The sequence below is a fragment of the Grampus griseus genome (genome assembly GCF_964374135.1).
Source record: "Grampus griseus genome assembly, chromosome: 11".
Lineage (NCBI taxonomy): Eukaryota > Metazoa > Chordata > Mammalia > Artiodactyla > Delphinidae > Grampus > Grampus griseus.
The window spans coordinates 96,344,157-96,372,109 of record NC_139005.1 but is presented as its reverse complement, the minus strand read 5'-3'; the positions used below and the strand labels follow the sequence as shown (position 1 = coordinate 96,372,109).

At 47.8% G+C, this 27,953-nt stretch overlaps 1 protein-coding gene across 2 annotated transcripts; it reads left to right on the top strand.

Annotated features, from left to right (window-relative positions):
- Positions 1-861: 861 nt before the first annotated feature.
- On the top strand, positions 862-24,868 carry POLDIP3 (DNA polymerase delta interacting protein 3). 2 transcript variants are annotated; one of them, XM_082666276.1, is made up of 9 exons: positions 862-985; positions 11,399-11,789; positions 12,549-12,635; positions 13,838-13,933; positions 15,691-15,870; positions 16,431-16,508; positions 19,318-19,447; positions 20,505-20,571; positions 21,646-24,867. In XM_082666276.1, the coding sequence occupies exons 1-9, from the start codon at positions 927-929 to the stop codon at positions 21,821-21,823; spliced, it is 1,266 nt and encodes a 421-aa protein (XP_082522402.1). In that variant the 5' UTR covers positions 862-926; the 3' UTR covers positions 21,824-24,867. The 2 variants fall into 2 exon arrangements, with proteins under 2 accessions (XP_082522402.1, XP_082522403.1); XM_082666277.1 differs by lacking the exon at positions 13,838-13,933 and having other exon boundaries at positions 21,646-24,868.
- The last annotated feature ends 3,085 nt before the right edge of the window (positions 24,869-27,953 follow it).

Here is a 27,953-nt window from a genome sequence, read left to right as displayed (position 1 = left end):
GACGTAGTTCATGTGCCCCATTGTGCAGATCAGGAAGACAACGGTCAGGCTGGCAAAAACATTCGGTTGTAAACGTCCTACGGCCCAGAAGTGTGAGCCGTGGTACGTAAGCACTGCATTATAACCCACACAACGAGGCTCCCGTGTAGTGCACGTTGTCTCTCCCTAACAATTAACTGGTAACACTCCCAGTCAACGCCGCTAGTAAGCTCCAAAGAACTGACTGTATTATTTTAACCCAATATTAACCCTTTTACGGGTTAACAACCCCGGATAGGGGCGCGAGGTTTGACCACCACCGTTAATCGACAACGTAATTCCTTAGTTCGTTTTTAACTTTCCTCAAAGGGGTTAACTTCTAAATTCTACCTTTTAAATGCAAGGGGTACGGGCAGATCGCAACACCCAGGCATCCCGCAAAGTAGGCGGGTCACCATAGGGGCAACCTTTACCCGCTCAAAAATTCGTCTCACATTAGCAGTGAGGATTCGGGCGTCACCCCGAATCGTTATTTTCCTTACTCATAAGTTTAAGGCATAAACCTCTACTAACGCTTACTTCCTAGGTAATGAATCCCATTCTCATTAGCCCTACGGTGAGTGGCAAAGTTGACCGTCGAACCGAGAACCTCTTTCCTTTGAAGATTGTCTTACTCATTTAATTCTTTTCTGTTGCTTTTCATTTTATTTGCTCGTCTGGAGAAAGAGGGAACGGTAGGGCTACGACCCGCCGTATGCAGATAAGCAGCGGACGTCGCAAAGGCTCACGGGGAGAGCCCCGCCCCTTCCGGTTCTTGCTCGGTTTGATCTGTCGCGAGACTTCGTCAGCCGAACGCCGGAAGCCGCTAGTTGCTCCGTAGCGGCCGAAGGGGCGGGCTCCAGGGCTGAGGGACGATTAGCTGCTCGCGGCTCGCGCGGCGGTGCAAGATGGCGGACATCTCCCTGGACGAGCTCATCCGGAAGCGAGGGGCTGCGGCGAAGGGGCGGTGAGCGGCCTTTTCTCCTTTCGGGGTTCACGGCCCGAGTCTTAGCGGGGCTCGGGGCGGAGGAGGGAACGGTCTGGGCGCGACGCGGAGGGCCGTCTGCTCCCGCCCCCTGCCACAGCCGCGCTCCCCATTGGCCCGGCCGCCGCCGCCGCCGCGGGCCCGGCCGCCCGGCTGCCCACTGGCTGCAGGCGCCGTCGCTCCGGCGGGCCGGGGAGAGGCCGGTCGGACCGCTGACGGCGGAGGGGCCGGACTGCGGGGCTTGTGGGAGCGGCCCGAGGGGCGCCCCGCGGGGGGCGGAGCTGCGGTTGTGGAGGGGACGCGCTGTCCGCGGCCCGGAGGGTCTCTCCGGCGCAGCCCCTCGTCTGAGGAGCCGGGCGCTGCCCCACGGTCTCAGCGCGGCCTCAGAGTTAGGACGACTGGAGTTGCGCGGGCAAGTGATTTGCTCAGACTCTGCCGGTCTGTTAGTGCCGAAGCCGAGATCCACACCCAGACCTTTAATTTCCAAATCTTGCGCCTGCTTGTTCTCTAATACTCGACTCCCTTTGTGCGGCATTTCAGGTTCTCTAAGCGCTTTGCTGCCCAGGCGGTCTTTGCTCTTTTCGCAGCCCTGCTGGCCCGCTCTTAATGTTTTCCCCATTTTCCAGATGAGGAGCTGGAGGCGGAGTGAGTTGCCCGAAGCCACGGAGAGCTGAGATCAGTGCCGAGTGCACTTTATGAGCTGGCTCAGTTGGCCTCAGGCTTGGGCAGAGAAACAGGTGGGACGGGGCTGGAGGCCGGCTGTTTCTCGATGGTTCGCAGAGAAGACTGTTCTGTATCTGGGTGAGGAGTCGCGGGGATGGTTCGCAGTTAGGTGCTCCGGACTTCCTCTGGACCTTCAAATGTTGTTAGTCATTTCCAGCCTTTGTGCGCTCCAGTTCACCTGTATGAAAGAGTGGGAACTTAGGCCAGTAGTTTTCCAGCACGCGTTAAATTAGTTCACATGTCCTGTAAACAGCCGGGTGTAAAGGTAGATGTAGTTTTCTCAGATAGTCATTCACTCCGCAGACGTGAATTTATTAACACTGCCTGCGTGCCTGTGGCTAGAAAATGGATTCTTTTACTCTCTGAAAGGTATCCCCCCACCCTCACCTCTGCACACATAGCCACTGCGCCCGCCACCACGGAATTCACCAGCCAGCGCTTCACCTGGCTTCTGGTTCATGACAGGCACCCAGCATTAATTTACTCTACCATTACGTGTGAGTGGTTCTCTCCTAGGTCTTCCCTCTAGTAACTGGTGTGGAATTGGTGCTGGGTCCTCGGGCCACTTCTAAGCCCATCCAGGTCTCACAGGTTTGCTCGACAGTTGCCGAATGGGCCAGCTTCCCAGGACCTGCGCTTCCTGCAGTCACTTCCCTCAGTTCCTGACTGCAGGCCGTCTGTACTTTTTTTGGTGTTGATGTGTGCAGTCTTGTGTTGGGCATTGGGTGGGCATGCAGGGAAGGGAGGATATGTGGACCCCTGGGAAGAGCAGAGACTGTGCAGCCAGGCAGACCTGGTCCCTTGGCAAGGCCCATTGTTGGGTCTGTGCCTCCCTGGCCAGGTGACTTCTGAGCTGGGCAGTTTCCTCATTTGTAATAATGGTTCCTGGTAGGTGGTTGAGAGAATTAAATGAGAATGTAAGAATGTATATTTTAAAGTTTGTACCAGATAGTAAGGGTTTAGCAAATGACTTTAAAAGAGTAGAAGCCCAGGGCTTCCCTGGTGGCGCAGTGGTTGAGAGTCCGCCTGCCGATGCAGGGGACACGGGTTCGTGCCCCAGTCCGGGAAGGTCCCACATGCTGTGGAGCGGCTGGGCCCGTGAGCCATGGCTGCTGAGCCTGTGCGTCCGGAGCCTGTGCTCCGCAACGGGAGAGGCCACAACAATGAGAGGCCCGCGTACCGCAAAAAAAAAAAAAAAAAAGAGTAGAAGCCCAAATCCCTTCCCCCAGGGGACATAATAGCTAAGCATTGGGGTCCTAGAGTCAGACTGCCAAGTTTCAATCCCTGCTTCTCCCACTTTCCATATGATCTTATGAAAATTACTTAACCACTTCATGCCTCTCTTCCCTTATCTATAAAACATGGATAATACTCACTTCATTAGGTGTTGTCAGGACTTAGTCAATCAGTGTATCTAAAGTACATCAGGAAGCATCTGATGGGTACTGAGTGCCCAATAGATGTTAGTTATCATCGTCGTTAAGGAAGGCTTTTAAGTACAGAAGTAACATCCAGTCTTCAGTGTGAGAACATTGCTTTGCTTTTATGTGAAGATTGGATTGGGGGAAGTGCAGGCCAAGAGACAGTGTAGAAGAAACTGGACTGCATGCTGTGTTTGGGTTAAACCTGCTGGAATCTCCATTTTTAGTTTGCTTGCATAGCCAGCAAAGGGAAAAACTAAATGGGGTGGGGAGGGAGTCCCCAGCAAGGACTGAAAGGTCTGAACAAATTTCAGTGAACAAACGTCAGTTCCTACAGTAAACAAATGGGTATTTTACATGCTTTCTAGAAGAAATCACCTTACTGGAAACTTTGATTTAATGTAGCATGGATGTCCCAGGAAGAACTTTGTGCTTAATAATTTAGGAAGAAAGAACCTATGACCATCTCAGAAAACTTCTTTCCTCTTCTTAGTGGACATAGCAAAGGACTGAGCCCGTGGAAGTGTGAATAACCCCTTTTCACAGGTCATGGAATTTGCTTGTTCTTCAGAGCAGCCATTCTGTTTTGTGTTCATCGGATTGTGTGAGTCAAGAAAGGTGTCATCATCATCGTTATTACCTGGCCCCCAGTTAATCATCAAAAGGTTCCTTGATTAATATGAAATTAGAGAAAGGGGGGAATGATTTCATGGTACTTTATCCAGGCCATGGTGAGGTGCTCTCCTTCCCCACACACAGCACATCTCTAGTGGCTCCAGTTGTTCAAGACCCATAGATGAGTCCTTCCAGGGCAGCACTGGGCACCAGCTGTGGCGTGGGCCTGCCCCTCTTGTCCATTTCTTCCTTTAGATGTGAGAGTATCACTGATTTGGTTAGTCAAGTCACCCCGTCTTTGGTTTGCTCAGTTCACCCCTCACAGGATAGCTATCTGTCACTCCCTCCATGTCGTTAGATGAAGGTGACACGGCAGCCTTAGTAGGGAAGTTGGGCCTTGAGTGTGCTGGAGGTGAGCAGCTCTGGGCCAGATGCATATGTGAGAGTCCTTGGAGCCATGGGGAGAGGAGGTTAGGGAACTTTCGAGTTCAGGCCAGGGCTCTGGTCCTGGTACTCACTACTGGTTTCCTTATTGAAATAAGGTGAAGGAAATTAGATCTAAAACAAGGAGGAGGTAAATGAGTTGCTACATTAGCTTAGAAGGGAAGAATTATAATTTAAAATGAAACATCTGCACAAGACTCTCTTGGAGGGTAAGGGGATCGTGTCTTGTTTTTCCTTGTGTCTCTAAAGCACATAGTTCAGAATTGACCCTCAGTAATTGTTAGAACTAAACTGTGTTTCCTCCCTAAGATGACCTCAACACACACGTTCTAACCCAGAGACCCCCATGGATTAAAATCCACTTTAGAATAGTCCAGGGTCCCCCTTGTGGGCCCGAATCCTTTGGACCGGACATCTGTCCAGAGCCAGCTGCCACTCTGCTCTCCACAGGTAAATCCAAGAGGGTGAGGCATTCCTAGCCTCAGACAGACCCTCCCTGGTCATGTGTATGCCAGGCTCCAGCAGGGGACTGGGGGAGGGGCACAGGCTCCAGAGGGCGTTTGCCCTCTCGCCCACACCACTCTTCCTAGGACCTGGTGGCGTGCCTGGGGAGCGTCTGGAAGCAGTGTACAGTTGTACTGTTTCAGGCGTGATGGGGCCAGGCAGTTAAGAGACTTGCTCAAAACCTCCCTCTCTCCCCATCCCGAACATTTACTGAGACCAGAAGTGCAGAATGTGTTTCAGGAACATCAGATAGTCTGCCGTGGGAGGTGAGGCTGCAGGCAGTGGGGGCCAGACTAGTGGTTCCACTGAGGGGTTGGGCTTTGTTAGAGAACTCTTAGCAGTTCTTGGAGCAGGAGGGTAACATAACTGGTTCTATGTTTTAGAGACCTGCTTCTAGCAGGAGTGTTTATTTGAAAAATTCCTGATGACTAATGCCTGCCATATAAGCAGTACTGCTGCTTGCTGGGATGAATGGCTGTCTTTTCATGCAGGGAGAGGAGCAATGATTATAAAAAGCCTGAACACTGAAACCCCCTAAAGCTGCTTATGAAAGGAGTTGAAAGAACTGGTGTAACCAGGGAACTGAATACATGGAATGGAGGGAAAGTAGCTTACTCGTGCTCTTGCGTCCACAGCTGTATCACCTCCCTCCCCAAAATGTACCTTTTTGTGCTGTTCAAATAGATAAAAATACCAGCACGGGACATCTTGGTGGTCTTCCTTGCTAGACAAGCAGTATGGTATGTGGGTCTCTGGTGAGCACCCTGTCCGCCAGCCTCAGTGTGTGTGCTCACCCTCTCGTCTCTAGAGGGTACGCTATATCCCTGGATGTGACTGGAGTCCTAATTTTTTCCTTAGCTTGGGGACAGTATTCACCCTTCCTTAACTCCTTGAGTCCTGTTCTTTATTTTTGACCCACGCTTGATTTATTGGTATTTTAACTAGGTATAGTGAAGTTCAAATCCAGCTTTCACCATTATAGCTCTGTTATTTGGGATAGTTACTCTCCTTGAATCTCAGTTTCCTCATCTATAAAAGGTGGATAATAACCTAATTCTCAGAGTTGTGAGGGTTAAAGGAGGTGGGTCAGAGTTTATGGATTGTAGTAAGTGCTCAAAACTGTTAGTTGAGAGTGCCTTCTTTGTAAAATCTTTCATAAACCGTGGTAGCCAGTTGCCCCTTGTGTGGCCATGGCAGACATTGCTTATCAACCATAGACTTCTGTGAATTCTCAATGCAACACTTCAAACAGCCATTACAAATTATCAGAGAAGGGAAATTGTTGAGGAATATGAATAAATTAAGGTTTCAGAAGCCTCATCTCCCCCGCCCTTCCTTCTGCAAAGGTTTACTGTTCAGATCCAATTGGAATGAACCAGAAAACTTTTGAATCTGCCCCTTTCTTCATTCTCTGTTCAAGGATACGAATTTTGTTTTCAAGAATCTCATTGTTGGGACTTCCTTGGTGGCGCAGTGGTTAAGAATCCACCTGCCAATGCAGGGAACACGGGTTCGAGCCCTGGTCCGGGAAGATGCCACATGCCGCGGAGCAACTAAGCCCGTGCACCACAACGACTGAGCCTGCGCTCTAGAGCCCGTGAGCCACGACGCCTGAGTCCACGTGCCACAACTACTGAAGCCCACGCCCTGCAACTAGAGAAAGCCTGCGCAGCAACAAGGACCCAACGCAGCCAAAAACAAATAAAATAATTGTTTTTTAAAAAAAGAGAGATAAGCTGATAATCCTACATCCATTTAAAAAAGAATCTCGTTGTTCCTTTAATTATTCAAAATAGTTGCTTTCAGTAGCTTTTTCTTTTTTTTCTTGGCAATAATGTTTAATTGCTTGAATGACTGGTGAAATTGGGTAACTTGACTTTCTGAAAGCATAATTATGCCATTGGGTCTAGATTTGCCCAATTTTATGGTATTGTAAAATCATGGTGTATCACACGATAAGATCATCCCACCTCCTGTAGTTATAAATATCAGGAACCTTTGGTAGGGGTACCCTGGTGATGGGAGGAGGTGGGATTTGGAGAAGACAGATGAAGATAGGAAATCTTCATTCAGGAGGCAAGGCTCAGGTTTGGGTTAGGATGTGTCTGACCTCCACTGTGTGGTGGACCTGGTCATCAATGAAGTATTCCACTGTCAGTGTGTATGCAGCCTGGTTCCCTTTGTAATGTCCACTCATTACAAAGAGACCAGCTGCTTTCTCTTCCGGGAGACCTTTCCTGAAGCTCCTGCAGCTCGGCAAGATCCTTGTGGGTCCCACTTTTGGAGTGAGGGCCAGAGTGGCCCTGTGCCATGGCTGTGTGGGTGCCCCTCTCTCAGCTGAGAGAGCGATTGGTGGCCAGGATCCTAGCAGGGCACTGGACCAGTTGGTGAGGGCTGGGTGGAGGACTGGCTTTGCAGGGGCAGTTTTCTCTAGGAGAAGCCCTTCCAGGGCAGCCACCCCTTCTCCCGTCTTACCTCCCCTGGGGCTTGGAGTAGGAAAGAGAGAAGCTTGGAATCTGTTATAATGGAAAGAGTCTGGAGTCTGGGGTCCAGTCCCAGCCATGCCACTAGCTCTTTGATTTGGTTTCTCCTCTGTAAAATGGAAGTGATGGCAGGTGATCTCAGAGATTGTGAGCCTAAAAGGAGAATGTAAGTTAGTAGCCCTGTAGGATCCCTGACATAGCTCTCTGAGCCTTTGTCATTCCCCTGGGGCACTGTTGACATAGGGGAGGAGCTGTAGGATGTACCGCCTGGGAAGCTCTTAATCCTGTGGATGATGCAGGCTTGTAAACAAATCATTGTGATGCTGCGTGGTAAGTGCTTTAATAGAAGCTTTATTCAGTGCTTTGAGGGCTCCAAGGAGAGAGCCTTCAGCTGTGGAAGTTATATGGGAGAAGTGAAGGAATGCTCTTGAGGGTGGGGAAATGGGGAGAACTTAAACGCCTCCTCAGCTCCCCCCTCCCCCTCTGCGAGAGCAAAGACACTACAAGCTGTGGGCTGTAGGGGGCGCTCTCCACATTTGGTCTGCCTAGGGTGCCTTTTGACACTACTCTTTCCAGAAACCCTGGGCTACCTCTAAGCCCTCCCACGGCCCCACAGACTTTGTTTTGTTTTTAACATCTTTATTGGAGTATTATTGCTTTACAGTGTTCTGTTTCTGCTGTACAACAAAGCTATACATATACATATATCCCCATATCCCCTCTCTCTTGCGTCTCCCTTGCACCCTCCCTATCCCACCCCTGTAGGTGGTCACAAATCACCGAGCTGATCTCCCTGTGCTTTGCGGCTGCCTCCCCACTAGCTATCTGTTTTACATTTGGTAGTGTATATATGTCCATGCCCCTCTCTCACTTTGTCCCAGCTTACCCTTCCCCCTCCCCGTGTCCTCAAGTCCATTCTCTATGTCTGCATCTTTATTCCTGCCCTGCCTCTAGGTTCTTCAGAACCATTTTTTTTTTGGATTCCATATATATGTGTTAGCATACGGTATTTGTTTTTCTCTTTCTGGTTTACTTCACTCTGTATGACAGACTCTAGGTCCATCCACCTCACTACAAATAACTCAATTTCAGTTTTGGGTTTTTTTTTAACATATAAATTTATTTATTTATTTATGGCTGCATTGGGTCTTCGTTGCTGCACGTGGACTTTCTCTACTTGCGGCGAGCAGGGGCTACTCTTCGTTGCAGTGTGCATGCTTCTCTTTGCGGTGGCTTCTCTGGTTACGGAGCACAGGTTCTAGGCTCGCAGCTTCAGTAGTTGTGGCTCGTGGGCTCTAGAGCGCAGGCTCAGTAGTTGTGTCGCACAGGCTTAGTTGCTTCACGGCATGTGGGATCTTCCCGGACTAGGGATTGAATCAGTGTCCCTTGCATTGGCAGGCAGATTCTTAACCACTGTGCCACCAGGGAAGTCCCCTCAGTCTCCCAGAGTCTCTACCTGAGAAAATAGAGCAGGGATGGACAAGCAGTCCTACCTACCCACCTTAAACCTAATCTGATTGATTCTGTAAATGACCCCTTCCACTCTCTGTTCCACCTGTTTTTTGTTGTTGTTGTTGTTTTTAAATATTTATTTATTTGGTTGCTCCAGGTCCTAGTTGTGGTATGCGGGATCTTCGTTGATGTGTGTGAGATCTTTCTTTAGTTGTGGCCTGCAGGATCTTTTTTTTACTTGTGGCATGTGAGATCTAGTTCCCTGACCAGGGATCGAACCCAGACCCCCTGCATTGGGAGTGCGGAGTCTTAACCACTGGACCACCAGGGAAGTCCCTTCCACCTGTTTTTTGTATAAACCCACTGGAAAGTACTTAAATCCTAATTTGCCATTTTTCAAAGAAAAATGATGTTATGCATCACTGCCTTAGGTCTGGCTCTGGCATAGTAGTGGCAGCAGGTGTTTTTCCACTATGCTTAGAATAACAAGATGAAGGTCCATGTTTTCTTTTACTGATGCCAGGAAGACTCACCTTTGGTTGCACTCCTGCTGTTAGCAGAGGAGCTGGTGGACAGTCTCACTTCAGCTGGCTGAGGAAGAAAGATGCAGTAGGAGAACCCAGTGGCTTGCCCACTATGAAGGATGCCTCCTGGGAGGCCTGTGCAGTGATGTGGGACATGGTATAGGAACTTGTTTATTCACTAGTTTTACCTTCTAACTCCAGGTCAGAGATTTTCAACACTGCTGTTCTCCAGGATCACCTGTCGAGTGAAAAATGCATATGCCCAGGCCTTCACCCAGATTTTGGACTCAGTAGCTCTGGGGTGGGGTTGAGAGAGCTGTATTTTTTTGTTTGTTAGTTTTCTTTCCTTTTTTTAGAGCTATCTATATTTTTAAGAAGCTCCTTAGATGTTTCTGATACTGAGTCAGGGCTCAGCAACACTTACAAAGCACGAGGCAGTGAATCAGGAATGAGCCCCATCCGCCACTTCCCTCCCAGTCCAGGGTAGGGAGAGAAAGGAAGAACACAAAGGATAGTAGACACAAAGGAGGGCTGTCCTGGAAGAATCAGAGAGGGTTTCCCAAAGAGGAGGCGTAGGAGTTGGTGTCCCCAGGCAGGACACCTGCCACAGGACTGTTTGTGTGGCTGGAAGCCTTATGGTGGGGTGGGCAAAAGCCCACAGATCCCAGAGAGGACTTCCAGGATTGGACTAGAAGCGTCTTCTGTTTCCTCGCAAGCCATTAGAAGAGCCAACGAAGGAGCCCCAGAAGAGAATGGGACTTGTTTTATGGAGTTTCGTTCCTTTCCAGTTTTAACAGTTTCTGGATTGACATTTTTGTTGTTGCAGACTGTGATAAGTATATATTTGGTCTTTGTCCTGGCACACAGTTTCTAAAACCCTTGGAATTTCCTGAGTGATAAGAGTGATAGGAGCATCTTTTGTTCTAATGAGGCAGCTCTTGGTGGGCCCCTAGGGAGCTTCAGGACAGGGGCTGGTCACCAGAAAGACCTAGGCATGATTAGCCTGTTGGAACTTGCAGCTCCACCCCACTCCCTACCCTGGACCTCCAGGGAGAAAAGAGGGGCTAGAGATTGAGCTTATCATCAGTAGCCAGTGATTTGATCAATTATGGTAATGGAACCTCCATAGAAACCCCTATACAATTGAGTTTGAGAAACTTTGGGTTGGTGAACACATCCATGTGCCAGGAGGGTGGTGTTGCCATACCCTTTCTCTGTACTTTGCCTTACACATATCTTCTCTTTGGCTGTTCTTGAATTGTATCCTTTGTAATAAACTGGTAATAATAAGTAAACTGTTTTCCTCAGTCCTATAAGGTATTCTAGCAAATTATGTAACTTGAGGGGGGGGGTCGTGTGAACCCTCCATTTATAGCCCGTCGATCAGATGAACAGGAAGCCCAGGACTTGGAATTGACCTCTGACTTGAGGGCAGTCTTGTGGGACTGAGCCTTTAACCTGTGGAGTCTGTGCCAGCTCTAGGTAGTTAGTGTCAGAATTGAGCTGTCAGACACCCAGTTGGTGTCTAGAGACTTAGAGAATTAGTTGACGTGAGGAAAAAACCTACACATTTGGGGTCAGAGTATTGTGAATAGAAACAGTTCAGAGTGATTATTTTTCTGTCTACCAAGTCTTTATATCTTAGTCTGTTAGTCCTCTGGCTCCAAGCCAGACCCATGTGTTGGCTTTCTTGGTCCCAGCCCAGTGGGGATATCTGCCTGCCCTGGAGGCAGGAGGCTGCCAGAGGCCAGCTGGGCACCCTTCGTTAATCACTCAAGCTCTCTAAGCCTGTTTCTTCTACTGTAAAATGGGCATAATAATGCCTGCTTCACAGGGTGCTGAGAGTGCTGATTGAGAGCAAGGATGTGGAAGCACTTTGGAAACTGAAGTTGCTCTTCAGGTGTGTGGGGTTTTGATATCTGGGAAATATTCTTATTTTTTGTGGTATTGTTTGGCGGTGTCTATCATACTGTCTAAAAACACCTGGTCTGGGAGCAAAAACAGTCTTACCTGGTGATAGAAACCAGCAGGCCCTCCCTCCTAACGTTGTTTACAGTGCAGAGTTAAAAGTCATAAAACTACGGAAGTCTCTATTCATTGTTTCCTCTGACAGGGAGCAGGTTTCTGGTTTCTCCAGGACTTTCTTTGTTTCCGGTATTACCATGGCTCTACTTCCACAGCCTGCTGTTGATATCCAGATCCTCTTAATGTTGCAGTTTTTATTTGCAGGCTCAATGCCAGACCAGGAGTTGGAGGTGTCCGATCTCGTGTTGGGATCCAACAGAGCCTTCTCGGCCAGCCAGCACGCACAGCCACCTTCCAGCAGAGATTTGATGCTCGGCAGAAGATTGGCCTCTCAGATGCCCGGCTCAAGCTGGGAGTCAAGGATGCCCGGGAAAAGCTTTTGCAGAAAGATGCCAGGTTCCGGATCAAAGGGAAAGTGCAAGATGCCAGAGAGATGCTGAATTCCCGCAAACAGCAGAGCACGGTGCCCCAGAAGCCCCACCAGGTGGCTGATGCCCGGGAGAAGATCAGCTTGAAGCGGAATTCCCCTGCTGCCTTCATGAGCCCACCCATCGGGACAGTGACCCCTGCTCTGAAGCTCACTAAAACCATCCAGGTAGGTTGTGGCTCCTGTCACAGATTCCTGGAAACCAGTAACAGCTGTAGTTTCAGGCCAAGGACCAGGAGTGTTTAGGCAAAGTGACAGTTCCCCCAGCTGTTTGTGTAGTAACCATATGAGGTAGGCAAGATATCATCTCACTTTTCTGTAAAAGAAAAGGGTGGGGGGTAGTCCAGAGAAATTAAGTGATTTTCTAAGTGAGATAGTAGTAGAGGGAAGTGAGAGGAAAGGACAAAACATTGACTGAGCTCGTGCTATGTAGCAGGTACTTAACATGTATTCCTCACTGCAACCATGGATTATTACCCAGCTTTATAAAAGAAGAATCTAAGTCTCAGAGATGTGAGTAATTGTGCACAGTTACACAACCGGTCAGTGGGAGGGAGGACCAGGATAGAAGCCCAGTCAGACCTGGCTCTTAGTGCAGGGTCTTGGCCACCTGCACAGCCGCTGCCCCAAAGGGAATGGAAACAATATCATTTAATCTTCTCAGCATCTTTGGTAAAAGGAACAGCAGCAGCAGTGAACATTTATTAAGCCAGGTTCATTGAGCCCTGCAAATGCATTGTCACATGGTCTCTGGGATGATGAGTCTTCCTGTCGCTTTCCTGCTTTGGGCATAAGGCGGTCTTGTAGGGCCTTTTACCACAGACCAAAACTGAGTGCCCACCATATTTTAAGTTAAGTGATCCTCTACTCATATAGAGAACACATGCAGGCCCTGTGGGATGAATTGTGACCACTGGGTATTTCTAGGTTCCACAGCAGAAGGCCATGGCACCAACTCATGCCCATCCTGCTGGAATGAAGATCAACGTCGTCAATAACCACCAGGCCAAACAGGTGGACTGTGTGTGTGTGTATACACACGTGTGTGGTTTTGTTTGTTTGTTTAAATTTTTTAATATTTATTTATTTATTTTGCCTGTGCTGGGTCTTAGTTGCAGCATGCGGACTTCTTAGTTGCGATGTGCAGACTCTTAGTTGCGGCACGCAGACTTCTTAGTTGCAGCACGCATGCAGGATCCAGCTTTCCGACCAGGGATCAAACCCAGGCCCCCTGCATTGGGAGTACGGAGTCTTACCCACTGGACCACCAGCGAAGTCCCCCACACTTGTGTGTTTTGATGTGGCCTTCCAAGTGGATTAACTGAGGCCTGGCCCAAGGTTCCAATTTGAAGAGTTGGAGGAGGGATTAATTACATTTGACACTTTTTGCAGTGTATGAGTTTTAAAAAGAAATTTCTTAAATGCATAGGGAGAGAGAGGCAAATTGAAATTTTTTTTATTTTTATTTTTTTTATAAAAGTAGTATGTGCTTATACAGAAATTTTGCAAAACAGAGAAAGGTTAAGGAAGGGGATAAAAAAGTCCTCACGCTCTGGCTCTCTACAGCCAGCCCCTGTTGAAATTCTGCCCTGGTTCCTTCCTGTGTTGTGTATGTGTGTGTGTGTGTGTGTGTGATTATTATTTATTTAATGCATAGTTGTAGTTGTGATTATGTTATTATCCAGTTTCATGTTGTTTGTTTTCACTTTATAACTCAAGCGTTTTTCTGTTTCACATTTACTGTAAACATTTTAATAACTGCTTGATCCATTGAGTTGACATTCGAGTTTATTTCAACCATTTTCCTGTAATTTCCACTGTTAGAAATCCTTCTATGAACATCTTGGAGGAAAAAAGCTTTTTCTAGAGTTTGGGTTTGTTTCTATAGGCCAGATTGCCTGGCACAGACTTTGTAAGCCAAAGGATATAAACAGACATTTTAGGGGCCCTTGATAGGTAACTACAAGGTACCCACTTGTAGAAAGGTACTTCTGATGTAACTGGAATTGCAGCACTTTCATTGCGCCCTTGGGGGCAGGGAGGCAGCCTGCCAGAACTTGAGCCCCAGTCTCCCAGACCAGTTTCCCCAGGCACTCCCCCTGCACCCACTTCTCCCCCCACCTCACTTACTCCAGCCCTCATCTCCCTGTTGTCCTTACTCCAAATGTCTGTTGAGAGCCTGCATACCACGTTAGCTTATATTTCTTTATTTTCAGAATTTATATGACCTGGATGAAGATGATGATGTTATAGCTCCCATTCCTAGTAAACAGATGAAATTTGCAGCCTCAGGCAGCTTTCTCCACCACGTGGTATGACATCTTACCTTCTTCCTACACTCTGGGTGTGTCTGATCAGGTTCATGGGAGAGGTGGTGGAGAGTAGGGCCTTTCAATTCAGAAATATTTCTTCATTTGGGTCATGAGATTATCAAAACCGGAACTAGTCCAACCCCTGGCTTTTATAAATGCTGAGACCAGCAGCGCATCCACTGACTTGTTCAAGATCCCACAGATAGTGAAGTGCAGAGCTGCAGCTCCCAATTGCTGTGTCTGAGTCACTGCAGGGGAAATATGAGTGATCCCACAGGACAGAATCACATTTTATTTCCTTTGTGGCAGGACATTCTGCCTGGTCCCCTTCCTTCCATGGTCAGCAGCTCTGGCTCCATTCTTGAGTCTGGATTCCCTTGGCAGTGTGTTAGCAAGAATAAACTGAGCCTTGCCTGAAGGCTCCACCAGGTGCAGCCTGCATGCAGGGAAAGCTCGATGGACTAGGATGCTGATGCAGAGAAGGAAAGAAAGTAGTTCCTCGGAATATCAGGGACCTCTGAACATCATGCTCAGCTCAGTGCATGCAGCCAGATTACACATAGGGAGGCAAGTGGGTGCCCAAGCTAAGTGCCTTTGTTTGGTCTTCAGAGACCCAAAGACTCAGTTTTGGTCACTGCACTGAATATGTGGACTAATTTCCTGGTTACCGTTGAAGCTCTTAATGTGATGTGTGAAGCTGAATGATGCCAGTTTGTTACAAAGGGGCTGGGCCTTTCCTAACTCAGTTAGTGGCTAACCCTAATTGGAAAAAACCCTGTGTTTATATTAACTTATTTAAGACTTCCTTTCCTTCCGACCCTGTGAGATGGGTACTATTATTACCCCTATTTTACGGATGAGGAATTAGGCACAGAAAGGTGAAATAAATCTGCTCAGCTTGTAAGTAGTGGATCAAGGATTTAAGCCTAAGCAGTCTGGCTCCCAGGCTATGTGTTTAACCACTACACTCACTGGCTCTTGAGACTCAGAAAACAGCTTGAGAAATGTGGGATCCAGCATGAATCTAGATTCACCTGGATTGGCAGAAGCTGGTGAATTGACCCTGTCCCATCATCTGCCTGTCTGGCTGCTGCATTCCTCCTTTTTCCTACGACAAGACCACCTGCCACTTCTGCCTCATGCATTTTTTTTTCCTCAGACACATTAAAACCAGGGAGTTCACTGGTTTATATTTCCAAGGGATCACATCCGCACTTAGGGGTAACAGGGGAGTGAGGGATGGAGCTGTTTCTGCTGCTTTGCACATGCTGACTCTGCCAGCATGTCCCTGACAGTCTGGGAGCTGAGGAGGCAGGGCTACACATTGTTCCTCTGTGCAGAACAGGGACCAAAAAGCTGGGAGTCCAGGCCTTCTTAAGAGTGAGTTCCTATTCCCAGCCAGCCCATCGTGATAGAAGCGTATCTAGGAGTGAACCTGACCCCGAGCTTTTGGCCTCTTAACTCCAAATTGTAGGGTTTTTATAAAGTCTAAACGGTATGGGTGAGCCTGTGGCTCCTGTTCAGGACTGCGTGGAAGCTTCTTGGAAAGGGCTTCCCACACTGGAAAGTGGCTTCTGTGAACACACGTGCAGGCCGTTTTTCTCTCCTCCTGCCCCTTCCCTGGCAGCTGGCACCTTTCTGGCTTTAGATCGATAATGGAACTGGGAGGTGGGAGGCCTTGAGATACTGGGGGTTGCCAGCCCCCTGGGGTGTCTGGGTCCCTAGCTTTTCAGATTCCTCTCTTCCTCTTTGTTTAGGCTGGGGTGAGCAGTTCCAAGCTTTCCATGTCCAAGGCCCTTCCTCTCACCAAAGTGGTTCAGAATGATGCATACACAGCTCCTGCTCTCCCCTCCTCTGTTCGAACAAAAGCCTTGACCAACATGTCCCGGACGTTAGTGAACAAGGAGGATCCCCCCAAAGAGCTGCCGCCTGCTGAGGTGAGGTGAAGGTGAAGGAGAGGAAGTGACCACACTAGTTGAGAGTTAGCCTGTGCTGGGTGGGCAGTGTGCTGTGTGCATCCTGTTGGGTCCTCATAGTGCCTTTGAGGTGGGCGTTGCCACCCCTGTTTTACAAATGAGCAAACCAAGATCCAGTGGCCCCTGCCCTCAGAGAGCTCACAGGCAAATAGGGAAAACAGAGCTGCAGACAGAGCACTGTGCCTGGTGATACAACAGAGGGCTGCCAGGAGCACTGAGGAAAGAGCATCTAATTCAACTGAACAGATACGGGAAGGCTTTAAAGAGAAAGCGCCATCTGAGCCGGGCGGGTCGTGAAACGTGAATGGCCTTCCAGGCAGAGGCTCGGCCCGAAAGGGCCCGGCGTATTTGGGAGATGATGAGAGGTTCCATTCCCTGGCATAGGGTGATGGGGGCATGATTAGAGGGGCCCAATTGTGACAGGCTGTCCATGGGGGTTTCCTCTGGGCCTTCCTGGTCGTTTGCCTGAAGTGAGCTCTGCCGTTCACTGACTTCCGGTAACGTTCTTTTGTCTGTGGCAGCCTGTCCTCAGCCCTTTGGAAGGCACCAAGATGACCGTGAATAATCTGCACCCTCGAGTCACCGAGGAGGACATTGTTGTGAGTACTGTGGCCTGCCAGAATTTCAAATCTCAAGCCACTTCTGTTTCAAGGGTCCCCAAGAGCACCCCCCGGTTAGCTGATTCTCTAAGAGGACTCACAGGACTTAGCATAGAGTTGTATCAGGGCTAAGATTCATTACAGGAACAAAGCAAAATCAACAGAGGGAAAATGTTCGTGGGGCAAAGGCTGGAGGAAAGCACACTCAAACTTCTGGAGTCCTCTCCCATTGGAGCCACACAGGATACACTTTATTCCCCCAGCAGTTGGTTGTAATGACACGTGTGAAACCAGGGAAGCTCATTAGAGACTCAGTGCCCAGGGTTTTTAGCAGGGACGAGTCATGTAGGCACCCTCTGCCTAACACCAAAATTCCAGACTCAGAAGGAAAGCAAGTGTTTAGCATAAACTGCATTGTCGGCACAAACAATTTAGGCTCAGTGCGCCACTCTTATCAGTTAGGGTTATGGGAGCCCTCCCAGAATCTTAAGTTCCCAGATGCCAGCCAAGGGCCAGCCTTGGAAGCAGACCTTCCAAAAGAGAGCAGTCAGGCCAGGTATGTGAACCCTTTTCCTCACAGCTTCTAAACCAGAGCCAGGGGAATTCCCTGGTGGTCCGGTGGTTAGGACTCGGCACTTTCACTGCTGGGGTCTGGGTTCAATCCCTGGTCGGGGAACTAAGATCCTGTAAGCCATGCAGTGTGCCCCCCCCCAAAAAAAACCTAAAACAACAAAAACAGAGCCAGGTGCCCAACCTAAATCTCAGGGCCATGGAATTGTGCTAGAATGGGATCATTTAGTCCCACTGTGCAAAATCCAGTGGTTCATATTTTCCTCAGTCTTTGGAATTTCTTCCTCCTTTAGGGGTTTTCATGATAGCTCCAAAGTAAAAGGGATGAAATGGACTGGTGTTACCTAGTGGTTGGCCCCTCTGGATTGCGCTTCTGGTCCATCCTGTCCCACCCTTGGCAGTCATGGGCAAAACCCAATTCAGGTACCTAGTGAAGGGTGGCCCAGACTTAGCCAGGACTTTTCTTTTCTTTTTTTTTTTTTTTTTTAACATCTATATTGGAGTATAATTGCTTTACAATGGTGTGTTAGTTTCTGCTTTATAACAAAGTGAATCAGTTATACATATACATATGTTCCCATATCTCTTCCCTCTTGTGTCTCCCTCTCTCGCACCCTCCCTATCCCACCCCTCCAGGCGGTCACAAAGCACCAAGCTGATCTCCCTGTACTATGTGGCTGCTTCCCACTAGCTATCTATTTTACGTTTGGTAGTGTATATATGTCCATGCCTCTCTCTCGCTTTGTCACAGCTTACCCTTCCCCCCTCCCCATATCCTCAAGTCCATTCTGTAGTAGGTCTGTGTCTTTATTCCTGTCTTACCCTTAGGTTATTCATGACATTTTTTTTTTCTTAAATTCCATATATATGTGTTAGCATACGGTATTTGTCTTTCAGCCAGGACTTTTCAACCTCATTTTCATTCAGGCACCAATAAGACTGTTAAAGAACCCAGGTGTCCTTTTTACTCAACTGTTAGATCACAGAATGAATGCAGCTGGACTCCAGCCTCTCCCTGCAGCTGAGTCCCAGGTTCTATAACAGCCCACACTGGCCGCCACGTTTGTTAATGGTTTTAATTGTGAAATGTGAGTGCTGGGTGATCACTTTGTGAACAGTGCACATGAGAATAGAAATTGTTGCCTACTTTGTATAAGACTTGACAAATTAGAAAGAAAGCAGTTTTTTTCCTGATTATAAAAGTAATAATAGCTTTTATTTATTGAGTTAATTATAGCTATTATTATTTATATACTTACTGTGTGGCAGGCATTTTGTATGCAGGATCTTTGAAATTACAGAGGAATGAAAAACGAATTACCTGTAATGATTACTACTCATAGTAAACTGCCAGTAATCATAGTGAACTGCCAATAATAGTCATCCTCACCTCTTTTCTACCCAAATAGGTAATGTTAAAAGAAAAACTAATAGAGTTAGAATCACACTTAGTATTCAGTTCCGTATCTTGGTTTTGATATGTAGCATTTTCCCTTTTATCATTAGAAACAAATCATTTCAACGACCTTTTCGTAAATCTTCTTTTTGTCCCTATAACCAACTTGTGAAGGCAGTTGCAGGCAAAGAAATGGCTTGGGTGCTAGTTGGCCTTTGCAGTCTGTATCCATATAGGATTCCCTCTCTGGCCTCAGTCTGTGAAATGAGGAGGGATTGGAGTTGGAATAAATGATGATGATGACACAGGTGTACAAAAGCACTGCCTTGAAAACGATTTCAGTTGAAACCCCTCAATCTAGCCAAACCAGGATGATTGGTTACCCTATATAGAACTCCAGAATTTGTGTTTCTAACTGATTTCCAGATGATATATTAGCCACTGTCTTTGATGAGCCTATATGTCTGTCCATTCTCATTACAGACACTCTTGACAGAAATTCCGTATTCCATAACTATTACCCTTGTTGAGGAAGTGGGCACTGAGGCAGGAGGACTTTGGGGGTGACTTGGAGTCACAGGGACTCCAAGGCTTGTAAGCCCAGACTCAGTTCTCACTGCCAGAACAGCTCTTCCCCTCATCTGGTTCCAGGTTGAGGCCTGTGGATGTCCCAGGACCACCTAAAATGGAGCCTCCCTGAAATCTTGGCTGCTGGGCATGTTCAGTCAGAGTGCGGCCATCAGTCAACCCAGAGCCCTGTCTGGAGTGTGTGAATGGCAGGCTGGAAGGATGACTGCCCAAAATTCTCCCTCAACCCTAACTAACTCCTCTTGTTCTTCACAGGAGCTTTTTTGTGTTTGTGGAGCCCTGAAGCGAGCTCGGCTGGTCCATCCTGGGGTAGCAGAGGTGGTCTTCGTGAAGAAGGATGATGCCATCACTGCATATAAGAAGTATAACAACCGGTGTCTGGATGGTAAGTCAGGGAGAAAGCAGCCACCTCACCTTGCTGCTCCTCACTGCTCACAGCAGGCCTTCCTCTGAGATGGGTGGTTTGACCTCCTGGTGCATTAAACCCTCCGGGGCCACCTGTGTAGTAAGAGCAAGCAGAGATGTTATGTTTTTAATTGAAGTATAGTTGAATTACAATGTTAGTTTCAGCTGTACAGCACAGTGATTCAGAGATAGATACACACACACACACACACACACATTCTTTTTCAGATTCTTTTCCCATGTAGGTCATTACAAAATATTGAGCATAGTGCTATACAGTAGATCCTTGTTGGTTATCTCAGCCTCTGCTTTTTTATTGGATTATTTAATCCGTTCACACTTTATGTGGCTTTCTTTTGCATTATATGAAAATCTAGTGCAGCACTTTAGTTCTTTTAATGATTTTTTTCCACTATATTTTTTGAGTCACTTTCTTAATGGTTGCTCAAGGGTTTACAGTATACATTGTAGGTTATCAGAATCTATTTCAGGTTAGTATTAACGCAGTTGCAGTGAGATTTAGAAATATTACTCTTATAGGGCTCTATTCCCTCTTCCCCTTTTTTTGTGCTGTTACTGTTACACTTATCACATGCTATATAAAGTGGGAATCCAGTCCTTGTAAGGTTAATCCTTCATGGACAAAGTAGACATCTGAACATAGACTTTGAATCTTTTTTTCACTTAATTTTATACCGTAAGCATTTTCCCTTACTACTTGTTTCACAAACAAGTTTGGATTGCTTCATGCTGAGTCCACTTTTTCCCTTACTTTGACTCTGATCTCCTGCATGAAGCCAGTTCTGTTGCCACTTGGCTTCTTGGTGCCATCATTGGCAAGGTTTCATGGACCTCATAACCCTGGGGTTTTCTTAGTCTCTGGCTTTGCCAAAACCTGACAGCCCCATCCCTAGCTGTGCAGCCAGAGCTGCCAGTGGTGTACGCTTTGACTCCTGGTAATGAAAATGGCAGTCCATGTCCTTTTGTGTGAGGAGCTGAAGTCCCATGGCAGAGCCTTTTCTTTTTTGGTTTTTCAGGGCAACCAATGAAATGCAACCTCCACATGAATGGGAATGTTATCACCTCAGACCAGCCCATCCTGCTGTAAGTTCCAAAGGTGGGGTGCTGGGGACCAAGTGGAGCTTTTCTGCTTGCCTACTCTGCATGATCATCTCTCTGTTCTGAGGGGTAAACTGCCTGTATCACAGCTCCATTCCATTTCCTCTGCTCTGATAGTTGGCAGCCAATCAGGAAGCTTAAATTTGTACAAAGTAGCTTGTCACATCATTTCTGCAGGGGATTGACCCCACAGGGGCTAACATTAAGACCTCGTTCCCAGCCTTATAATTTAGAAACACCTGAGAAGAAAGTGGCGAGCAGGCCAGTTGTGTCCCTCTTTGCATAACTGTGTGTGCGTTGTCTGGGTGAGCGGAAAACCCTGCCTCCTCATGATTGACTCTGGGGGGCAGTGCTGGGTGCTACCCCTTGTTTTGTTACATACCCAGGCATACATTGCCTGGTCCAGGACTGAGGACTTTTTGAAGCCTGAGATGCAGAAAATGTCTAGACTGACATTCAGAAGGAAGTCCTTTTGTAGACAAGGATACACAGACCCAGGGAGAATGTTAGCCTTGCCAAGGTGGGAGGGGTAGTGTGGGGCAGGCCTGAAATAGACTTCGAAATACCGAAAGACGGCACTTTGAACCCTGGATATTGCGTCGTGTGACTTACATAAGTTTCTTAAACCGTGTTCCAGGATTAAGTTGTATTCTGAAAAATGTGCGTTTTATGACCTAGTGAGTTTGGGAACCACTGGGCTAAACCCAGTTAAATCTATAAGACTTCTCAGAAGTGTGTTTGACCATCCCTGAGGGACATGCAGTGTTTCCTAAACTTAAAACTTTAAGTTTTCCTAAACTAAAACTAAAGTTTCCTAAACTTTAAACTTAAAACTTTAAGTTTTCCTAAACTTAAAACCCCAGATCATAGCAGACTGCATCTCAATTGTCTCATCAGCAAATTTAAAAAATGATAGGTTTGCTATAAGAAATGGAGTAAAAGGGTACGGAAAGCATTATGTTTGGCGCTCAGCTTTTGAGAGATCCTCAGCTAACAGTGGGACCTCTCTCTACGTACGGGAAACCCACAAGGACTTTGACTTTTCTCTGCTCTCTACAGACGGCTGAGCGACAGCCCCTCAGTGAAAAAGGAGAGTGAGCTGCCTCGCAGGGTGAATTCTGCCGCCTCATCCAACCCTCCTGCCGAAGTGGACCCTGACACCATCCTGAAGGCACTTTTCAAGTCCTCAGGGGCCTCTGTGACCACACAGCCCACAGAATTCAAAATCAAACTTTGAGCTGGGGAGCGAGACAGCCAGAAGCGGGGGCAGAGGAGGGTGGCTCTGTTTCCCAAAACAAAGCTTGTGACCTATGGGCCATTGGACTGGAGGCCCCTGAGCGTGGGAAGGGTCGCCGGGGGTAGAGAGCTTCCTCACTGGATGGTACCCGCCTTTCTGTGTTGTGTTCTACCCTGTGCTCTTCTGTATGTTAACATTTCCTGTAGTATGTCTCTTCTCTCTCCACCTCATCACCAAGGTAAGCTTGTGTTGCTCAGAGTGTCTCCCCCTAAACTCAGCCCTAAATTGTTTTTTTCTATCTGGAAATGGTGCCCTGAATTCTCTGGGTGGCCTTCTTGAGGCCCAATGGAATGCAGACCAGGGGCTGTTTGAAGGACACTGCTCTTTCTTCAGGGGTGAGGGTTTGACTCCCCTTTCTCTTTTTTAAACTTTTCGAAGTGGGGAATGGAAGCCCCTGCCATCCTAATAGGAACCAGGTCAGCTCAAGATCTCTACCGCTCACTCTCCTGGTCAGTGGAGGTGGCCTAGGTGGGGATCAGGTCACAGGCCCCTTGTCCTCTCACCGCAGTTGGCTCCAGACCAGTGTGGTCTGGAGAGGATCCTGTGGCAAGGGCAGGGTGAGACTTGCTTCGCTAGGAAGAGTGCACCGCTGGCTCTTGGTTTGGGGGACCTGTACTGTCTCTGTCAACCTAGAGTAAATTCTTGAGTTCACACTCGCCTCTTCCCTTGCGTTGTGCCGAGTGCCCCACCCCAGCTCTCTTGGCCTTCTGGGTGTCACTGCTGGGAGGGGCTTTCATCATTAGCCTGCCATTTCTCATGCAGTACAGCATTGTCACACCCTGGTTTTGGTGCAAATGCCAGCTCTCTGCTAGTTGGGTGTTTCAAAGGGTCTGCCTCCCGTTCTGTGACTCTGTGGGTCTGGGGGGTTATTTGAATAGGAGTTGTTGACTTACTGCTAGATTTTTTCTTCTGGCCTTAGGTACAGGAACAGGACAATAGTTAGGGATGCTTAGAGGCGGCATATATCCAGCAGCCACCAGGGGGCACTGCTCCACTGTTGTGAGGGACCCACCCTGACGGGAGGGTGTTTTCCTGCCTTGGCAGTCGGGGTAGGGGAGCGATGGGTGGTGGGGAGGGAGGTGAAAGAGCAAAGCAGCCTTTCCAGGCAAGCTGGTGAGTTGTTCCCTCAGTATGGTTCCAGGCATTTGGGGCAAAACTGTAGAACCTGGGGCAGCCCCAGAATATACCAGCACAGCATCGCTCCAGTGACATTCATTCTCAGTTTCCTGCCGGTTTGTTGGGACTGTAAAGGGAAGCCAGCCTAGCAGAGCTGGCATGTTTTGGGGAGCGGGATTCTGAGAGGGCTACAGATCAGTAGCAGGTGGTATGGAAGGCACAAGCCTAGAAAGCATAAACGGGACCTGAGACACTAAGGATCTCTCGTGACCTACTTGGGGCCAGTCCAGTGAAGAAAAACCTGGAAACTCATGTTTCCACAAAGTTAAATCTGTCAAGCAGGGGGGACCCAGGGTTTGAACCGAGCTCAGTCCTCCAGGTCTGAGGTTGCCCAGGCCTGGGAAGCCCGAGGAATCTGCCTGTTGCTGCTCCACTTTCTAGTACTTTAAAGAAGGCTGCTTTCGTTCCCTTCTCCCTCTTTGAATGGGTGCAAACTTAGTTCTCTTCAGCAGCTGGGAGACACGCCTCCTACACTTTACCCTCCTTGGCCCCAGAGAATGTCCATAAGACACTAGGACCTGGTTTCGCAGGTACTGGAGACAGATCACTGCGTGGACTCTGCTTTCGGGAGGGACGGTACGTATCCCGACTGCATGGCTTTATCTTCCTGTCTCCCCTCCAGTACCATGCCAGGCTGCTCTGCTTATCACAGGGTTTCAGTGAGCCCACCTGCAGCTGCCTGGCCATCTGGGCCCTGTCCTCTGGCTGGCCATATGGTACATTGCAGGGCAGAGCCTGTTTGCCCCCCTGTTCTACAGGATGGCATCGTGGGAAACAGAAGGTGGTAGGCCAATCCTTGTGTCCTTCACCTCCCACTCCCCTGCATTCCCCATCTGTGTCTCTTTTGTTCAAAAGGAGAGGAAGAGGCATTAAGGGATGGAGGAGACTGTGTTACCCATTTCTGAATAAACATTTGTTATTCCTACTTTAGAGCTGTCATTTCTCAAAAGATTATGCTAAGAGGCCTCATGGAATTTGGCACAAGGAAACGAGGATTTACCTCTGCTTTACGGCTCACCAGCTATGACCTTGGGACAGTTGTTCCCAGGACTCACTGAACTGCAGTCTCCGCAGCTGAGAGAATGTGAGCATCAGTGTATTGGAAGCACCTGGCAGAGGAACTCGGTACCTTCTGGGCCTAAAGTGCCTCACTGTGTATTAAGCATGGTCAGCTCCAACATAGTAAGGTCTGTTCATAGGGAACAGGGGAGCCTTTGCCTTGGAAGTTACACTTACGGGTGAAATTTACTTCTTAGATCAACTATGCATTAGAAAAAAAGAAATTATACACATAAAATTTATCATCTTAACTATGTTTAAGTGTACAGTTCAGTGGTATTAAATACATTCACATTGCTGTACAGCCATCACCACCATCCACCTCCAGAGCTTTTTCATCTTGTAGGAGCTGAAATTCTCCCTTCACCAGCTCCTCATTCCTCTCCTGAGATCCTCCCCTGCCCCTGGCAACTACTGTTCTATTTTCTGTCTTTATGATTTTGACTACTCATGTAAGTGGAGTCAGACAGTATTTGTCGTCTTGTGACTGGCTAATTTCACTTAGCATAATGTCCTTAAGGTTCATCCATGTTGTAGCATGTGTCAATTTCCTTTTTAAGGTTGAGTAATATTCCACTGTATGTATATACCACATTTTGCTTATCCATTCATCTGTTGGACACTTGGGTTGCTTCCATGTTTTAGCTGTTGTGAATAATACTGTGAACATGGGTGTACAAATATCTCTTCAAAACCTTCAAGACCCTGCTTTCAATTCTTTGGATATATACCCAGAAGTGGAATTGCTGGATCATGTGGCAGTTCTATTTTTAATATTTTGAAGAATCAGCATTCTGATTTCCACAGTGGCTGCACCATTTTACATTCCTATATGGGAAGATGGGATGGAAGTACTTATCCCTATCCTTTCCACTAAATACAACCCTGGATATTTTATATAAAACAAACATAAGACTGGAAGGTGGAGAGAAGAAAGACTGGCTGGGGACCTTGGGACCCAATGAACGACTGGCATTGAGTTCCCTGGGTTTTCTTTTTGCTTCATATAAGCCAAGCTGGGTGCTAGAGAAGCAGACCAACAACCAAAAAACCCAAGTGAGGACTGGAAAGGGGTTAGCTTAACGAAGACGGAAAGAAAACTAGTGAAACACCACGGGAAGAACTGCAGCCCCACCTTCACCAGTAAACGCCAAGTTGGGTCCTAGACTTCCAATCCTTGCTAGGCTGTACTGGGGGCACCCCCAGATCTCTGCAGGGGTGGAGTCAAGAGAAGGCCGGATAGGGAGCTGGGACTTTAAGTTGATGTCCGTGGAGGCCACGGGAGGAGAAATGGGGCACCCCAGGCCCTCCCAACCAGGGTTTTAGTAGAGGTGTGGTGGGATGATGGAGCTCACTGCCACCCACACCTGGCAGTAATGAAGCAGTGCCTTTTCATGCCCGTCAGAGGAGGTGTGCTGTAGGAAGATTTAAATAAGATCCAGAGTCTTCTTCCAATGCAGGGGACACGGGTTCGAGCCCTGGTTCAGGAAGATCCCACATGCCGCGGAGCGGCTGGGCCCGTGAGCCATGGCTGCTGAGGCTGCGCGTCCGGAGCCTGTGCTCCGCAATGGGAGAGGCCACAACAGTGAGAGGCCCGCGTACCGCCAAAAAAAAAAGATCCAGAGTCTTCTTAACATAATACCCAAAATGTCCATGTTTCAGTCAAAAGTCACTCATACCAAAGATCAGGAAAATCACACCCTGAAGGAGAAAAGACAATGGACATCGACACCACGATGACAGAGATGTTAGAATTATTGACAGGGATTTATAAGTGGCCATCATAAATGTGTTGATGAGCAATTAACACTGCAACAAGTCTCAGCAAGGAAATAGAAAATGTAAAGAACCATTTAAAGTCAAAAAATACAGGGCTTCCCTGGTGGCGCAGTGGTTAAGAATCTGCCTGCCAATGCAGGGGACATGGGTACGAGCCCTGGTCTGGGAAGATCCCACATGCTGCAGAGCAACTAAGCCCGTGCGCCACAACTACTGAGCCTGCGCTCTAGAGCCTGCGAGCCACAACTACTGAGCCCATGTGCCACAACTACTGAAGCCTGCGCGCCTAGAGTCTCTGCTCCGCAACAAGAGAAGCCACCATAATGAGAAGCCTGCACACTGCAACGAAGAGTAGTCCCTGCTTGCGGCAACTAGAGAAAGCCTGTGTGTAGCAACAAAGACCCAACACAGCCAAAAATAAATAAATTTTTTAAATGTATTTAAAAAAAAAAAACAGGGAATGCCCTGGAGGTCCAGTGGTTAGGACTTAGCTCTCTCACTGCTGGGGCTGTGGGTTTTATCACTGGTCAGGGAACTAGGATCCCACAAGCTGTGCGGTGCAGCCAAATAAAGTTGAAAAATACAATTACCGCCCCCCCCAATGGAGAAGAATCAGTGAACTTGAAGTTAAAAAATAGAAACTACCCAACCTGAACAGCAGAGAAAATAGACTTAAAAAATAATAATGAAGGACTATGGGGACCTATGGTACTAAAACAAAAAGTCTAAAGTCTGTGTCATCAGAGTCCCGGAAGGAGAAAAGTAAGGGTGGGACTGAAAAGCAGTTGAAGAAATAATGGCTGTCAGGAGTTCCCTGGTGGCCTAGTGGTTAGGATTCTGGGCTTTCACTGCTGTGGTCTGGGTTCAATTCCTGGTTGGGGAGCTAAGATCTCACAAGCCATGTGGCATGGCAAAAAAAAAAAACAAAAAACAGAAAGAATGGCTGTAAGCTTCCCAGAAACGGCAAAAGATGAAAACCTGCATGGGACTTCCCTGGCAGTGGTTAAGACTCCACGCTTCCAAGGCAGGGGGCGTGGGTTCAATCTCTGGTTAGGGAATAAGATGCCACATGTCGCGCAGCATGGCCAAAAGATTAAAAAAAGAAAAAATACCCCTGCGAATTCAGAGAAGCCTAAACAAGGTAAACCTAACGAAATGCACACCAAGACACATCACAGCTAAACTGAAAACTAAAGAGAATCTCAAAAGCAGCAAAAGAGAAATGATATCTTACCTATAAAGGGACAGGAGATTCCTCATCAGAAACCATGAGGCCAGAAGGAAGTGGCACACTTCAAGTAGTGAAAGAAAAGTATCGTCAACTGAGAATTCTATATCAAGTGAAAAATATCCTTCAGAACGTAGAGGGGACTTAGACATTCTTAGATGTAGGAAAACTAGGAGAATTTGTTGCCAGCAGTCCTACCCTAAAAGAATGGCTAGGGCTTCCCTGGTGGCGCAGTGGTTGAGAACCTGCCTGCTAATGCAGGGGACACGGGTTCGAGCCCTGGTCCGGGAGGATCCCACATGCCGCGGAGCAGCTAAGCCCATGCGCCACAACTGCTGAGCCTGTGCTCTAGAGCCCACGCCTCAACTACTGAAGCCCATGAGCCACAACTACTGAGCCCACGAGCCACAACTGCTGAAGCCTGCATGCCTAGAGCCCATGCTCCGCAACGGGAGAAGCCACCGCGATGAGAAGGCCGCACGCTGCAACAAAGAGTAGCCCCCACTCGCGACAACTAGAGAAAGCCCGTGCGCAGCAATGAAGACCCAACACAGCCAAAAATAAATAAATAAATTTATTTATTTATTTAAAAAAAAGAATGGCTAAAGAAGAGCTCTGAACATAAAGGAGAAAATAAAAGAAGAAAACTTGGAGCATCAAAAAGGAAGGAAGAAGGAACAGCAGAAATAGTGAAACTTGGGTAAATATTTTCCTTCTTTTATGTTTTCTAAATTATGGTTGATGGTTGAAGCAAAAATTATAAAATTGATGTTCTCAATGTATGTAAAGGAAATATTTAAAACAATTACTTTATAAATGGGAAAGTAC

What these genes read in the sequence shown, in the direction of transcription:
- POLDIP3 (XM_082666276.1), top strand. Translation starts at nt 927, where the DNA reads ATGGCGGACATCTCCCTGGACGAGCTCATCCGGAAGCGAGGGGCTGCG. An exon ending in GGGGCTGCGGCGAAGGGGCG is followed by an intron (nt 986 to 11,398) that starts GTGAGCGGCCTT and finishes TTTTATTTGCAG; the next exon opens with GCTCAATGCCAGACCAGGAG. An exon ending in ATAACCACCAGGCCAAACAG is followed by an intron (nt 12,636 to 13,837) that starts GTGGACTGTGTG and finishes CTTTATTTTCAG; the next exon opens with AATTTATATGACCTGGATGA.